Genomic DNA, 15,257 nt, shown 5'->3' on the forward strand with positions numbered 1-15,257 from the left:
TGGTCCCTTTGACCTAGCTCCAAGAGGTATTCTGTGAGGGATATTCTAGGTTGGTGTCCCAGAGCTCAACCCTACGAAGATCAGTGGTTTCTGGAAGAGAGTAGATTTTTCCATTCTGGCCACTGTTTCTGTTAGAAAGAGGAGTTCTGAGGTCTCTGGCAACCTATTTCCTTCTCTTCTTCTATCATCCCACTTTTGAAGCTAGACAGCAGCCCGAGGACTGAACAATCCCCCTTCCACATGGCTGTGTTGAGTGGCTCAACAAGCACTTTAAACACATGTGCCTCAGTTTTCTCATCTGTACAATGGGATGGAGAGAGTACTGGCATATTTCTCCCAGAGCCGCAAGAAAGAACATCTATTATAGGATCTACCACAGTACCTGGAGGGGTGTGGGTGCCTGGCCCAGCCTGAGTACCCACACCCTGCTTTCATTTCCTCTCTGCTGCAGGGAGTATACAATGTGATTCCCTTAGGCCTCCCTGACCCCAGCTTTGTTACAGGGTCCTGGGGTTCTCCATGAGGCGGTGAGCATTCAGAGAACCTGGCTTTTTCAGAGCTCCTTAGTTGTCGCCTATCGTCCCTATCGGCCCAGGGTGTGGGTGAGTACATGGGTCTGGGTTTCCTGGGATACGTAGGACTGTCACTGCCTTCCCCCGGTTCCTGTGTGACACTTCCTCCAGCCAGGTCTCACGCTTGTCCCTCTTATCTTATTTCCTCTCCTTCTATCAGAGGAAGGGCCAGCTCCCCTGATCTCAATCAACCAGTAGAGCCAAGCAGACACGTCCGATGCTGACCGCTGCTCGCTAGGAGGAACTGCAGAGGTAAGGGACTGGGTGGTAAAGACCTCCCATCCCACATGAGGGGCTACTTTTCTGTGTTTCAGAAGTTGAGAAAAGGAGTCCTGCCTGGCCTGACCTTTTGTGATCTTGGATGAGAGCTTAATAGTAATCACAATGGTATTGATACAGTGCCTGCTTTATATCAGTTCCTTTGTGTATGTATATGTGTGTTTGTGTGTGTGTGTGTGTGTGTGTGTGTGTGTGTGTGTGCCAAAAGTTAACCTTAGGAGCAGTCACCTTAAAAAACGACTTATTTTTATTATTTCAAATTGTGTATGTGTGTGCATGTGAATGCAGGTATATGTATATGGGAGTATAAATCAGATGTCAACCTTGAGTAATATTGCTTAGGATCAGTCCACATTAAACGGATTTTATTTTAAAGTGTGTGTGTGTGTGTGTGTGTGTGTGTGTGTGTGTGTGTGTGTTGGTGGGTACGCATGTGAATGCAAGTGTCCACAGAAGCCAGAGGAATTGGATCTGCTGGAACTGAGTTATATGGGGCAGCTGTGAGCTGCCCCATATGGGTACTGGAAGTCAAACACTGGTCCCCTGAAAAAGCAGTATACATTTTGCTGTGAAGCCATCTCTCCAGTCCCCTCCCTTGTCTCTTTAAGGTCTCTAGGACCTGCATTTCACTAAGTAGTTTAGGCTGGCGGTGTGAGCCCCTAGAGTCCACCTGTCCTTATGTCTTCAGTACTGAGACTACAAGCACGTGTACCATCCCTAGGTCCTGGGGTCACACTCAGCTCCTCATGAGCACACGCTTATATTTTCCCCATCCACCCACACCCTTTTAAAAGTGTTCTCATTTTGTTCCAGTAGCCCTGCAAACTCGAGACTGTTAGGCTCAGGAAGATTATACTTGGCTTGCCCAAAACTGCAATACTCCCTTGTCTTCCTCATCCTCACAGATTCCCAGTGTCTACCCTATTACCAGGCAATACTGGCAACTCTAAGATAGGTTCATCTCTTGCCCAGGCTGCAGGCTTCTGGTTCCTGGGTGCCAGGTTCAGCTCTCCTTTCTTCCACCTGGCCATGGCCAACATCACACTGAAGCCGCTCTGTCCACTCTTGGAGGAGATGGTCCAGCTTCCAAACCACAGCAACTCTAGCCTCCGCTATATTGACCACGTGTCGGTGCTGTTGCACGGGCTGGCCTCCCTGCTGGGCCTGGTGGAAAACGGACTCATCCTGTTTGTGGTGGGCTGTCGCATGCGCCAGACGGTGGTCACTACCTGGGTGCTGCACCTGGCGCTGTCCGACTTGTTAGCCGCCGCCTCTCTGCCTTTCTTCACCTACTTTCTGGCAGTGGGCCACTCGTGGGAACTGGGCACCACTTTCTGCAAGCTACATTCCTCGGTCTTCTTCCTCAACATGTTTGCCAGCGGCTTCCTGCTCAGCGCCATCAGCCTGGATCGCTGCCTGCAGGTGGTGAGGCCAGTGTGGGCACAGAACCACCGCACGGTGGCGGCCGCGCACAGAGTCTGCCTGATGCTCTGGGCTCTGGCGGTGCTCAACACAGTACCCTATTTCGTGTTCAGGGACACCATCCCGCGGCGTGATGGCCGCATCATGTGCTATTACAACTTGCTGCTCTTGAATCCAGGGTCTGACCGCGACACCACGTGCGACTACCGTCAGAAGGCCCTGGCGGTCAGCAAGTTCCTGTTGGCCTTCATGGTACCTCTGGCCATCATCGCCTCGAGCCACGTGGCTGTGAGCCTACAACTGCATCACCGTGGTCGCCAGAGGACAGGCCGCTTCGTGCGTCTGGTGGCGGCCATAGTGGTGGCCTTCATACTCTGCTGGGGGCCCTACCACATCTTCAGTCTGTTGGAGGCGCGTGCCCATTCTGTCACCACGCTACGGCAGCTCGCGTCACGTGGGCTGCCCTTTGTCACCAGCCTGGCCTTCTTCAACAGCGTGGTCAACCCACTACTCTATGTGCTCACTTGTCCCGACATGTTGCACAAGCTGAGGCGCTCGCTACTCGCGGTGCTTGAAAGCGTGCTGGTGGAGGACAGCGACCTGAGTACTGCGCCCGGCAAACGCTGCCGCCGCCGCCATCGCCGCCGCGCCTCCTCCACCACCGCCCCAGCCTCTACCTTACTGCTGGCTGACCGATTTCCCCAACTGCGTCCTGCTCGCTTAATCGGCTGGATGAGGCGTGGCAGTGCAGAGCTCCCACGGAGGGTCCGAGAACAGTCCCAGGAGAAGCAGGGCTCATTGAGCTGTACTTTGGATTAGACGGGCACAGCCCAGAAGCTGTGCCAACACATCCTGGGCCTCTCCCATACCCAGTTGAAAAAGTACATAGCCAATGCCAGGCCCAGGTCGTAGCTTACTGGGTAGGGTCCAGGAAACTAGCTTGTGGAAGTGCCCTGGGCAAGGAGCAATCCTTCCTAAACACTTTAATCTTGCAGTGTGGAACTGGGAGAGCAGCAGGAATGAAAAGTAGCCTTTAGAGGTGCTACCTGGTTCCTGACTCCAGGTTTCTACACTTAAAGAACCCAAGTACCTAATTGCCTAGGGATTTGCTAGGGTAACTGATGAGGGTTGGGCAAAGATTTTGTACTTCTATTACCTTCCTGGTAGCTGGCCCAAGGTAATTGGGACTCAGGAAGGTTAAGCTCAGAGCCCGCATCTCCTAAGGCCCTGCTTTGTGAATGGAGACTGCCAATTAGCACTGTTTATGGGAGTCAGTGAGAGGAAAGGGGTTGAGAAGCAGTTTCCAGCCAACGGCCTTCACTTTTAACCCCCCATTTTGCCTGAGACTGATGCTTTAACCACACCTTGCTAGCCAGCTTGTTAGCCATATTGGTGTCAACTCCCACTCAGGATCTTCACTGCCCAGTTTTAGAGCTGTCGCTGCCACCAGAAGCTGCACTCTGGCCTTCAGCATCATTGGATCAATTCTATCAAGAGAACCTTTCCCTATTAACTGCCTCACAGGGAGACGGCCTGGCAGCTCTCACTTCTAACCTACAGGTAGGAGGGCAACTTGTAGCAGCCATGGACCTTCCATCGCACATCTGATCTCCTCCTCATCATAGACTGACTGCAGGGCAGCTGGCTGACTCATTTTTACCTTCTAGGGGAGTTGATGGAACAAGGACGGGTATTCTCAGGATCTCCTGAACCATTTAAGGCCAGGCTGGTTGTCAGCTCTGTGTGCTTCTCAAACCGGAGAGTAAAATGTCACCAAGTCTGTTTGACTCAGCATACCTGTCACACCATGTGTTTTAATGGTTTATTATAATGAAAGCCCAGGGACTTCTGTCCTTCTAGGAGCCTAGAGCTGTACTTATGGGGATACCAATAAACACCTCTGCGGTAGAGTAAGTGGGCATGGCTCAAGTCCCAAGGCTTCTTCAGTCCAATGCGGGAAAGGAGTGCTGGAGAGAAACTCCGCTCCCTGCAACTCCCCACTTCAATCTTTCAGTGTCAAATTAGGGAAGGGCTGGCTTCAGTTGACTGAGGGGACCAAATCAGCAGAATGCACTAGTGACCAAGGTGTCACTGAAAAAAATGGAGGCACTGCCTTCTGACAGAAGGCCTCCCGATGTGGATAGACTGAGGACCCCAAGACAGGAAGTTACCAGCTCACGGGGAAACAAGAATTCACAGTTCAAGACCTTTTGTTGTTGGTGGTTTTTTTTTTTTTTTTTTTTTTTTTTGTTTTTTTTGAGATAGGATTTCTGTGTAGCCCTGGCTATCCTGTACTCTATAGATAAGGCTGGCCCAACTCAGAGATCCGCCTATCTCTGTCTGCTGAGCACTGGGATTAAAGGTGTGCACTGCTGCTACCACCTGCAACAGTTCAGGATCATAAGGCACTTTGGAAAGGAGATGGGGACAGTGAAATCTCTGAGTTCCAGCACAGTCTTCGGTTCCCTCTGGGCTGGAGTCCCCATCTTGATGTGACAGTGTTGGTGTGTGGCCCCAGGAAAGGTGTCAGACAGTGGCCTGAGAGGTGCCTCGCTTGCTTGCTGTGACTCTTCCTTCGCCTGCTGAGGCCCTGGACTGTCCTGAGCTCAGACCTTGGCTACAGGCCTCTGGGGTGGCTGTTTCTGGAGCAAGGCCAGGGTGTCTCTCTTTTGAATGGAGCGCAACTGCTTCTTCTTTGCTTTCTTGAGCTTGGCAGGGTTCCGGATCTGAGGGAGTGGGAGATAAGAGGTATCAGTGTGGATGAGAACCCTGTCTGTCTTTGGGGAAAAGGGGGGCAGGGGCCCAAGCACCCTAACAGCCTCTTTCACCTTGCCACAGCCTGCACCCCTTGAGTGGGCACTCACCACTTGGACAATCTCAGCTTTGCGTTCGTTTTCTAGACGGCGTCTCAGGTTCTCAGCTCGGCGTTCTTTCTTCTCCTGAAACACACAGAAGGGGAATCTCAGGCTAGAAGCTGAGATGGCCCTAGTATCTCAGGCCCCTGGTGAGTGAGAACCCACACAATCCTAGGAGGAGAAGCCTGCTTGGCCTCCAGGTTGCTCCTAGCGGGGAAGGGCAGAGGCCTGGGCACTTCTGGGGAAGACCAGGGATGCAATGCCTGCACTGTGGGCCTGGAGCTGAGGCCCATCACGGCCAAGAGTACCCAGTTCCAAATCAGAAAGGTGGGAAAGCAGACACCTGAAGGCAGGGGCTTACACAGGACGACGGCATGTGCCAAGATGCGGATGTCTTCCCACCTAGAAGTCAAATGCAGGCAGAATGGCCCTTTCTACACAACACCCCATGCACTAGCTGCCTGGGAGAAGGTTGGGCTGGTCCCAGGTTTTCTTCTGCTCAGGTTCAGGTGTCCCAGAATGAGAATGAAAGGCCAGGTTATAGCTGGGCTCCACAATTGGTCCTAGGGAGGGCTGGGCAGGATGAGCTGTCAAAAGGCTCTGGAGGAACCTGGTCCAGCTTGAGTCTTCATTCTACTTTCTAATTAGGGTGCTATGGCTGAGTCTATACCTTCACTTCCTCATCTCTACAGGACCACAGGACCTAACTCATCAGACTGACTTAAGAAATAAGTGTGTGGTGGAAAAAAAAAAAAAAAGTGTGTGACTAGGCCTGGAACAGTACCAGCTCTCCAGGGACACTCAGAGCCTGCTCTGGGGGTGGGAAGTCCAGGGCTTCCTGGCTATGCTGCCACTGTACTAGTAGGGCTAGGGCATGGATGGTGGCTCCAGATGACTGTTATGTGGTCAGGCCTTTTTGTGGCTTTGACAACCTGGTGCCCTTGGAGAGGAAGTGACCTATGATCTTACGTATTAAAAGGAGGATTGGGAGGATGCACCTTTCCAGTTGCTCACAAGTTGGCAACTATTTTGGCCAAGCAGGAATCAAGGCTGCACAGGAAAAAAGATGCGGCTTCAGTGACAGCTAGATCTGCAGTGACGCAAAGATAGGTGGAGGGATACCTTAGTGATTTGTTCCATCCCTCCTCTCAGTGGCCAATCTGGGACTACAGAGCTGAGACGAATCGTTTGAATCAGAACTCCTTCTGTACCTTGGGCTCAACAGACTGGCAGTGGGAGCTGAACTCCGCCCTGTGGACAGTCCTGCTAACCAACCCAGCATGTCCTTGCTCGCTCAGTGCTGACTGCCGAAGCAAAACTGGGACTGTTTTCAAGACTTCCCGGAGCTAAAGGTGTTGGGAACAAGTCTTTGTGGTGCTGGTGATTGAGTTCAAGGCTCTGTGTATGCTAGTCAAGTCCCTAGCTCATGGGCATGAATCTCTAATGAGATTCTGAATTGGGGCAAGGGGAGTGAATTGGAAGGAAGGTACAAGAACCACCCCCAGGGTAGTGTGTGGGAATCTCTTCTAGAATGACAGCAACAAATCCGAGGCAAGCTTTTCCCTCATAAGCAGATCTCAGAGAGGGGTCTAGCCCCACCATATCGAACACCCCCGCCGCCAAGATGGCTTGCTGGTCTTTACCCTGGGCTCGTCACTCTACTTCCAGGTCTCCTGCATGTCCATAAGCAAAGGCTTAGCTGGACGGTAGAGTGGGAATCCTACCATGGCCCTAGACTATTCTTCTTACCCCTGGGGTCCTCATGCCCAGGAGCTCTAAGTCATACTCCTTTGTCTGTCATCCTCCCAGCGTCTGCTGCAGCAGATATGTATTTGGCCTCTGGGATCCTGACTTGGAGGGATGGTCCCTTACCTGCCGGCGCCTCTGTTTCTCCTCCTCCAGGTGCCGGGCGAAGTCCTTAGCCAGCTTCCTCTCCTGTCGCTCCTTCATCTTCCTCTGCCAGGAGGTACGCAGGGGCTTGTCCTGAACCATCTGGGAGAACCTTGGCAGGAGAGGAGGGGACTCTGTGGTGTTGCCTTCACACCCTGCTCTCACTGGGCTCTGGGTCTGCTTCTACTCCTTTCCTGCCTGCCTGGCATTCAGCTTTCTACAGAAGCTTAGGATGGAATGGGCTGCTAAGCATGTAGGCCTATTTCCATTCCAAGACTCAAGAGTCCTCTCATTCCTGAGTGTAGTTTGGGACTTGAAGCTTTCTGTACTCATACAGCTTCAGCTGTGCAGTTTTGCTGCTACCAAACAGGGTAACTTGTGAGTGAATGCCTCTGGAGATGAAGTGCTCATTCCCTAGAGGGGTGTGACTTTACCTCCAAACAGCAAAAACAAGGCCTTTCTGTAAAAAATTCAGATTATTCTTCAGTTTGGGGGATGTGAAGGTGGAGAAGTGGGATTTGGGGGTTTCTGATAAGTCTGGCTTTTCTGGAGAGTCAAATGCTCTTACAGTCATAGAAGAATGGAGATGACATCTGTAAGAACACTCTAGGGTATGCTAAAACATTCTAGGAGGGGTTAAGTGCAGGGACAAGGAACAGAAGATGAAGCTGGGCCAGGAAATGCTGAAAACTGTTGAAACTGGTGATAGGACTCATAAAACTCAGCTCTTTCCTTTTCTGTGATAAAAAGTAAAAATAAAATGAAGACAAGCCCTCACGTCTCTCCCCCACTACCCGCTCAGTCTGCTGGGTGTCCCATGGGCCTGTTCTCCCCCCAACCCCCTCTTATCCCCAGAACTCTAAGGCTCCAGCAGATCCTTTCACAGTGGCCCTTCTGCCTCCCACACTCCAACCTTGACTTGTGTAGGAGTTCCTATTTACTTGCCTGTTAGAGGGTATCTTGAGGAACCCTGTCTCTGGAGGCCTTGGTGCATGGCTGTGGCTGACCAGACAAAGGTCAATGCTGCATTTCTGAGTGTCTGCTCCCTTCCTAGAGTCTGGCACAGTGTGGAACTTGGCACCAGGCTTACTCACAGGCAGTCTGGTTCTGTCCCCTTCCCACTGTATCGTTAGCTTCTGACACCAGCATTCTCCTCTCTGCTAAGTCCCCAAGCTTTCTCAAGACCCAGCTTCCAAAAGCAGAGCAGTGGGTACCTTGTGGACTTCCTTTCACTCTTAACAAACCGGGATTTGAGAATCCTGGAAGGACAGGATGATGGAAGCCTGGAGAAACCAGAGCCACTAGACATAATACTATGTCTTGTTAGAGCATCAGTGACAACAATGTTCCGTTATGGAAATGATCCCCGCCCCTTCCTGAAAGGGAATCACTACGTATAGGCTGCTGTAGCACTTGATTTGTAGTTCGTGTTAAGACTCATGGACTATTTCATTTAATAGTTAATGTAAATGTAGCAAGTGGCTACAGCACTGAGGCAGAGTCGATGTTCAGCATTAGTTACTGGAGATGGAAAACAGGCCTGGATGTCTGGTCCTGAGCCCATTATTTACTTCCTATGAGACCCTGGGCAAGGAAGCCTCTCAGCCACGGCACCCCCCTATGTGTACATAACAGTGTAGAGGGGTAACAGGTTGCCTGTGGCCATCAGTGGCCCGGCTACTGTGACTTGCTGGGAGCAGCTTCAAAGTTTTTCTGATTGGTGCCTTTCTCTTTATGCTTAACTTTCTTAAGTTTAATGGAGTATGCTTGGGGGAGGGGTTATACCCAGAGCTTAGGGTTTAAGAGTATAACAAAATGACATCTGTAAAGAGCCTGCACAAAGCCTGGCACAGTCCATCATCCGTCAATGTCATCCTCTTAAAATCTCTGATGCCCTGTTCTCTTACGAATTCTTGTCTTTGGCCAGTAGCTGATACTTCAACCCTACTTCTTCTCCAGAGCTGAAATTTCAACTGAACCCACTTCTCTTTCCCTGCTGCCTAAACAATGCCCTTCATATAAGCCTCCTCATTCCTTTACTGAAAAATATAAACTCAGCATTACCATGCCCCAGCACTGAAAGGACAAGGAAGACCCCATGTCTTAAGAAGGCTGCAACCCAAGTGAAGCTGGTCAACAGAAGCAGGTTAATGGGTTCCGCTCACTCGCTTTGCGGTCAAATCTATGCTCCCATCCCGTGTCTTAATTAGCCTCCGTGAGCCTTGGTTTCTTCAGATGTACAACATTAATACTAGTAACACCTGCTCCAAAGGGGAAAGATTAAATGTGATTACATGTGCTGCTGGCTATGAAAGACTCACTCTCTGGCCATCCCTAAGGAAGTGACACAGAACCAGTGATGATATTTTACAGTAGAAAGGATCTCACTATAATGGCTGCCTTTCTTGCTCTGCTTCCCTCACTAGATGTGGCAGACAAGGTGGCACATGCCTTTAAACCCAGCACTAGGAAGGCAGAAGCAGGCATATCTCTGTGAATTTCAGGACAGCCATTGCTACACAGTGAGACCCTGCCTCGCAATAAAAAAGGGAAGGAAAGGAAGTTCAAAAGAGCACCTCAAGACCACTGAGGACCTCCCTTAGGGCATTTTTGACATGATCCTGTTTGTTAATTTTACTCGGGTGAGCTCTTTCAAATCTGGGATTTCATTCAGGCGAAGGCAAGGTCCAAATGCACGGAGAACCCAACACATCGCCCATGCTGTCCCCACTTTACCTCTTCTTGGAGCGGTCTTTCCACACACGCCCGGATTTGGGCTTCCCCTTCGGAATTACAGGAAGCTCCTCCTTCGGTTTCTTGGACGCTGGGGCCTGGGGAGAAGCTATAACTCGCTTCTTTAGGTCGAGACTTCCCGTCACTGACTCTCCAGCCGGAGGTAGTTTACTTGGCTCCAGCTGGCGCTCTGGGGAGCTAGGTGCCTGGAATGTCAGCTCCTGTGCTGGCTGGGAGGGCTCGGGACCCGGTGCTTGCTGACCCGGGCAAGGCTCGGGAGATCTTGGGATCACCTCCTCCTTAGCGTGGGCTACCTCAGAGTCCTGTGTGGGAGATAATTTGGATGACTGCTCTCGTTGCGGGGATTCCGGACTCGACTCTGTCTGTCCTGCAGGTGAATCCAGGCCCAGATCTTGATGAAGTTGAAGGGACCCAGGGTGAGGCTCTGGTTGCCTTTGTGGGGACCCAAAGCCTGCATCCTGTTTAGGACAGGGTGATTCGGGGCTAGTCTCCGGCTGAGGTTGGGGAGACACAAGGTCCAGTGGCGGAACTCTCGGAGACTCGAGCTCTCTTGTTTCTTCTGGGTTCGACTTGAAATCTACAAGAGCCCGTTTGGCCCGAGAGACTTCGGGGTCAGGAAGATTCTCTAGAGACAGAGGGTTTAGGCCTTCCAGCCGCCGGCTGCGCCTCAGCGGCGTACCCATGGCTCACGTGTAGTCTCCGTAGCCTTCAGAATCGTCGGCGCCTTCATATGACGTCAGACTCGTCTATTTCCGTACCGGGCAGGAAGTGCGCACTGGCGGTAGAGTGATGGGTGGAAAAAGCAGGGGATGTTCGTCTCGGGGGCTGGGCTTAGTAGACGCATGCGTGTTGTGTCTGGTTGCTGGGTTACCGCGATGCGGGTTTTTTTTTTTTTTTTTTTTTTTTTTTTTCGTTTTTGTTTTTGTAAACCGCGAGTTCTAGGTGCAAGAGAAGCGGGGTTGGAGTGGGGTATACCTTTTCTTTTTTCCCTGAGAGAAGAGGTTGGCAAAAAGGCGTTGGGAGTTTGTAGGCAGAGCCGAATGAGCGTGTTAATTTACTCTGGAACAGCTGGGCCCGCATACGTCACGTTTTCTTTTGTTTTATCTTTTGTAATAGTAGCTTTGCGCAGTGTAACAAAGGAGAAGCCCCGGGGGTCTGCATGAGTGGGAAATCTTCAATTTTTGAGTTTTCTTAAACGTTCTCACCCTTGCCATCTCTCTTACTACTGTGCCCAGATATGTTTCAACAGTTTCAATCAGCGAAGTGTCAGGTCTGAGGCCCAGGAAACCTTGACTGCTTGTTGTCAATGTTGGGGGGGGGGGTCACAACGTGTGCCCGAAGTCAGGTCTGGCTGCCCCATCGTCAACAAACCACCGGAAAGAGCCAAATTAAAATTGGAAAGCTTTAGAAAAAGAATTATTCAATATGGCCATACTGGGAAGAGAGGCAAAGAGATTCTGTGAATCACCCAAATTCGACCTCAGGGTTCTAAAGTTAGATAGAAAGTTTAGATAGAGGGCCAAGGATAAATACATTTAAGTAGTCCTTATCAAGGTATGACTCTGTCCACCATTGCCCCATCATTATCTGGGTTTTAGTCTCATCCTGTAGGTGGTCTGACAAGCTCTTTCCAGGGGACAAATTTCCCCTCTGGCTGGTACCCGTTTTTGTCTCCCCTCTGGCTGGTACCCTTTTTTCTTCTCCCAGCATGAGAATTCTGAGAAAATTCCCATTTCTTTGGAGTCCACTGTTTGATTGTCTGATAGGCAAAAGCGTCTCTTTAGAATACCTTCATTTCTGCCAGGATGGTTACATGCTGACCCAGGAGGAGGCAAGGAAGATGTAGAGCCTGCAAGGTAGAAAGTGGATGCCCAATTCTTGGACACACCCCCTAGGCACTGCACACATGGTCTCAGATGCATACTGATGGAGTTAACCTGAGTCCACCCTTAGGGTTAGGGAATAGCACAGCTTCTCCATGTCACTAAGAACAATTGCACCCTGGTGTTGTAATTATATGTCAGCTCCTGCCTCCCCAGTAATGGCTCAGAGCCCTCATGTCCCTGATTTAAGGGGAGCTGCAGGAAGTTGTGGTTTTCTCTAGGTTGCCTCAGACCCCCAACCCCCTTCCTGTCTCTTGCCTCTATCTGGAGGGGTCACTTGCAAATGTTGATTAGAGCACATCCTGGGTCTACTTAAATAATTCAGGTCTAATTTTGTGTCTCTTCCAGGGACGTGTGTGTGTGTGTGTGTGCGTGTGTGTGTGTGTGTGTGTGTGTGTGTGTAGGAGAGATCGATTTTGGACAGAAGACATTGGATGTGCCTTTAACACCTGTGCACGGTTCCACTTGAGCCCAGCCTGGTTTATCATTGTGTGCACCGGGTCAGGGAAGACTCCTGAAATTTTCAGAGTAGGTAGCTTTCTTCCTCAGTTCCATCTAGTAGTAGGATAAGAAGGGGCTCCCCCACCCCTCAAGAGACCTCAGCAGGGTTCAGCCCCAGGCTCTGGTAATCTGGTAATTCATGTGCCCTCAGGCTTTTCCCTGGCCCACTTTCCCATTCACCCATTGTTGCTTCTGGGGGGGGCACTTTGTAAACATGATTTGCATATAAATCCTCATTTTAAGAGTTGGCTCTTGTTAGCTATCAAAAGATCTCCAGAACCTGTCTCTTTCTTTGTGTTTGTATGTCTGGGCTTGTCTTTCAATCTCTCTCTCTCTCTCTCTCTCTCTCTCTCTCTCTCTCTCTCTCTCTCTCTCTTTCTCTTTCTCTCTCTCTGTCTTACCTGTGGCCATTTACCTCTGCCAGGGCAAAGTGAGAGAGTACCAGACTGACTGTCCTTGTCTCTTGATTCAAGCTTGCAAATCACTATGCTCTTGCTTGTATAAATTGCATGTGCCCATCTGTGTGTATCTGTGCACCTCTATGTGTGCATCTGTTAATGCAGACTATTGTTCTAGGATCGACAATCATCCTCCTGGCTTGGTATTCCAGGGGACTAAAGAACTCCGGGAGACCCCTGGTAGGCAACAAGTGTTTACTTAATGCTGGGGATTTCAAAACTCAACCGTGCTGCCCTGGTAGGATGAATGATTGAAGCCTAGGAGAATATCTGATCCATATCATGGGTCCATTTGTAGGCACTGGTTTCCTTCAGTCAGCAGATCTTAGGTTACATAAATAAACCAGGTCTTGCCCAGTCAGCACCTCATGGCATGTGTGACACTCAACCCCTCCAGTGCATAGACCAGGGGCAGTCAGGGACAGAAATGTCTGCAGGAGGGGCCGTTGCCAGGCAACTAAACCTTCCCTCTCTGTGACTAATCCTTTCACAGTGTCACTCACTGCCTGGCTTTGGACAACTGCTTTATCCTTTCTGTGTCTTGGTTACCTTCTGGGAACAGGGAGATTTACTATGAAAAACTGAGGCTTGGGAGTCAGACTGGCCAGGCTCCCACCTCTACTTAATTGCTACGTGATCTTTATGAGTACCCAAGCCTCCCTGTGCTTCAGTTTCTTTATTAATAAAAATAGTCACAAGAACAGCACAACTGCCTCCCAGGGTCGTGCAGAGTAAACAGAGCTGCACAGCACATGCCCGGCAGCCGGCTCCTCTCTGCTACTCACGGTTGCTTACATATTCACAGACAGGTTTCCTATAGCTTTTCTAGAATCCTCTTTCAGTCAGGCTGAAATCTCTCCAACTGTCCCCCAGTTCTCCAAAGGCCTCCTTCTCCCTCCCCCAGAACCAACTGCCCTCAGCACTATGGCTTCATTATCTTTCTACTCCACAGTTCCCAGTGGTATGACCAGCTCCCCCATACTCTTCCTGGCAGTAAGCCGCCATGTAGGTCTCCAGTGGGAAATGTCCACTGGAGCTCCAGCTGTCTCTTGGTGTTATTTTAGATACTGTAAATTTTCCTGCCCTCCCCTTCCCTTACCTCTCCTTTCTCCTCGTCCCTATTTTCACGACTTTCTTCTCTTCCCTCCCTGAAACCATCTTGATTAGCTCATAGCAGTCTGCCTATCTCATCCTCCTCCTGAGTGCGTGCTACTAATGGGAGCCACCATGCCTGGCTAGTACAGGACCTCTGTTGAGTTGTTTTGGGGTCTAGTTCCTCTGATGTAACCCTTGATCCACCTCCTGTTTGGCAAGTGTGCATAGCTATTTTCAGGTGTATGCCTTGAGTTGGTTCCACAGAGCACAGGGAGCAGGACAGGGGCCAGCTCTTCCTGAGAGCGCTCATCTCAGCGTCCATCCCTTTGTCCCCTGAGATGGGGAAGGAGGGCCTGAGTGGGAGGAGAAGCATACAACCGTTCAGTTGTGGCACTCACAGGGTTCTGGGAAGCTGCTGGGTTAGCGAAGGGTCACTCCAAAGCTCTCTGGTACCTGCTGCTCAGGGTGGAGATCAGAGCTTATCTGCAGATCTCAAAGTATCCGTAAGTTTTGCCAGAACAAGAAGGGGCACTGCTGCCGTCCCTCGGTCTGCAGAGGGGGAGGGAAGCTTGTATGTGTGGGTGTGTGCGAGGAATCGTATAGCATGCTCCCTGACGTGAACAGGTCAGAGAAGGGGTTAGACATGGCCTGAGCAGGTAGAAGAGGGGACTCTAAGAAGGTGAACATTTCACATCCCATCCTCTCCCTACTGTATCTAAGAACATTTCTGATTCAGTAAGAATCGGTCAAACTCCAGGTGTGTCCAAGCCTTAGAGGTTAGGATTCAGAATGCTTGGTATGGGGCCATGGGCTTGGGTTTCTAGCAAACTCTCAGGTGTTGCTGCTGGTGGTAGTGGTGCAGGCAGTGGGGCGGTGCTGGTGCTGGTGGTCCACAGACCATACCCTGAGGATCCGTGTACTAGAGAAAGGGGTGAAGGAACCCTGAAGAGCCTGCCTTCTTTGTCTTCCCAGTGCAGAGGTTGTGTTCACTAGCACCCTATCATCTACCAAGAACTGATTATTTTCCCTGTGCCCAATAAACAACCAGGGGAACAACCAGGGGAACAGGTAGTCATGGTCCCTGCCTCGAAGGAACGTATATCACTTTGGGGGTTCCTCTGGAGAACACAAGTCTGAAAGCCCTGAGGTCCTTTGAGCAGGAATGAGTTTCACCAATAAACAGGGGAGGTAATGGCATCTCAGAAAGGTCATAAGGCTTGATAAAAGTCCACTCAAATGTGACTTTAACTCAGACTCCTCAGCTTGAGATCTCGCCCCATCACCTAATTGGGATGGGTAGGATTCACTCCCAGAAGTTCGTGGGGACTTGAATGGGACAGTGACAGACCCTGTACACATTACCAGAGGGTGTCAGCTGGGGCTTGTGTGTAAAAGGAGAGCTCATCAGAAAGACAGATAATGTCTTTCTGCGTGTGCCAGCATTGTACATGCAGTTCTCAGGATCTGGTCAATGACAGAGTTTCAGAATAAGTCACTTCCCTCTTCCCTTCTCTTTAGTAGCCTAACCTCATTTCCTCTGCATCTGGC

General features: G+C 50.6%; 2 protein-coding genes across 2 annotated transcripts; one reads left to right on the forward strand and one right to left on the reverse strand.

Annotated features, from left to right (window-relative positions):
* Positions 1–1,849: 1,849 nt before the first annotated feature.
* Ptgdr2 (prostaglandin D2 receptor 2) lies at positions 1,850–3,134 on the forward strand. The gene has a single exon (XM_032895352.1). It carries the CDS (start codon positions 1,881–1,883, stop codon positions 3,090–3,092), a length of 1,212 nt encoding a protein of 403 aa, XP_032751243.1. The 5' UTR covers positions 1,850–1,880; the 3' UTR covers positions 3,093–3,134.
* A 947-nt stretch (positions 3,135–4,081) lies between these two features.
* Positions 4,082–10,511, reverse strand: Ccdc86 (coiled-coil domain containing 86). Its single transcript, XM_032891642.1, has 4 exons — positions 9,755–10,511; positions 7,001–7,130; positions 5,138–5,212; positions 4,082–4,999 (listed from the first exon to the last, which is right to left on the reverse strand). Exons 1-4 carry the CDS (start codon positions 10,453–10,455, stop codon positions 4,880–4,882), a joined length of 1,026 nt encoding a protein of 341 aa, XP_032747533.1. The 5' UTR covers positions 10,456–10,511; the 3' UTR covers positions 4,082–4,879.
* Positions 10,512–15,257: the final 4,746 nt, after the last annotated feature.

The sequence above is a fragment of the Rattus rattus genome, chromosome 2 (genome assembly GCF_011064425.1).
Source record: "Rattus rattus isolate New Zealand chromosome 2, Rrattus_CSIRO_v1, whole genome shotgun sequence".
Lineage (NCBI taxonomy): Eukaryota > Metazoa > Chordata > Mammalia > Rodentia > Muridae > Rattus > Rattus rattus.

Coding starts and splice junctions, on each gene's coding strand:
- Ccdc86 (XM_032891642.1), bottom strand. CDS start 10,455: ATGGGTACGCCGCTGAGGCGCAGCCGGCGGCTGGAAGGCCTAAACCCT. Junction 5,213..7,000: donor AGAAACAGAGGCGCCGGCAG/GTAAGGGACCAT, acceptor TGTGTGTTTCAG/GAGAAGAAAGAACGCCGAGC. Junction 5,000..5,137: donor AAGCTGAGATTGTCCAAGTG/GTGAGTGCCCAC, acceptor CCACTCCCTCAG/ATCCGGAACCCTGCCAAGCT.
- Ptgdr2 (XM_032895352.1), top strand. CDS start 1,881: ATGGCCAACATCACACTGAAGCCGCTCTGTCCACTCTTGGAGGAGATG.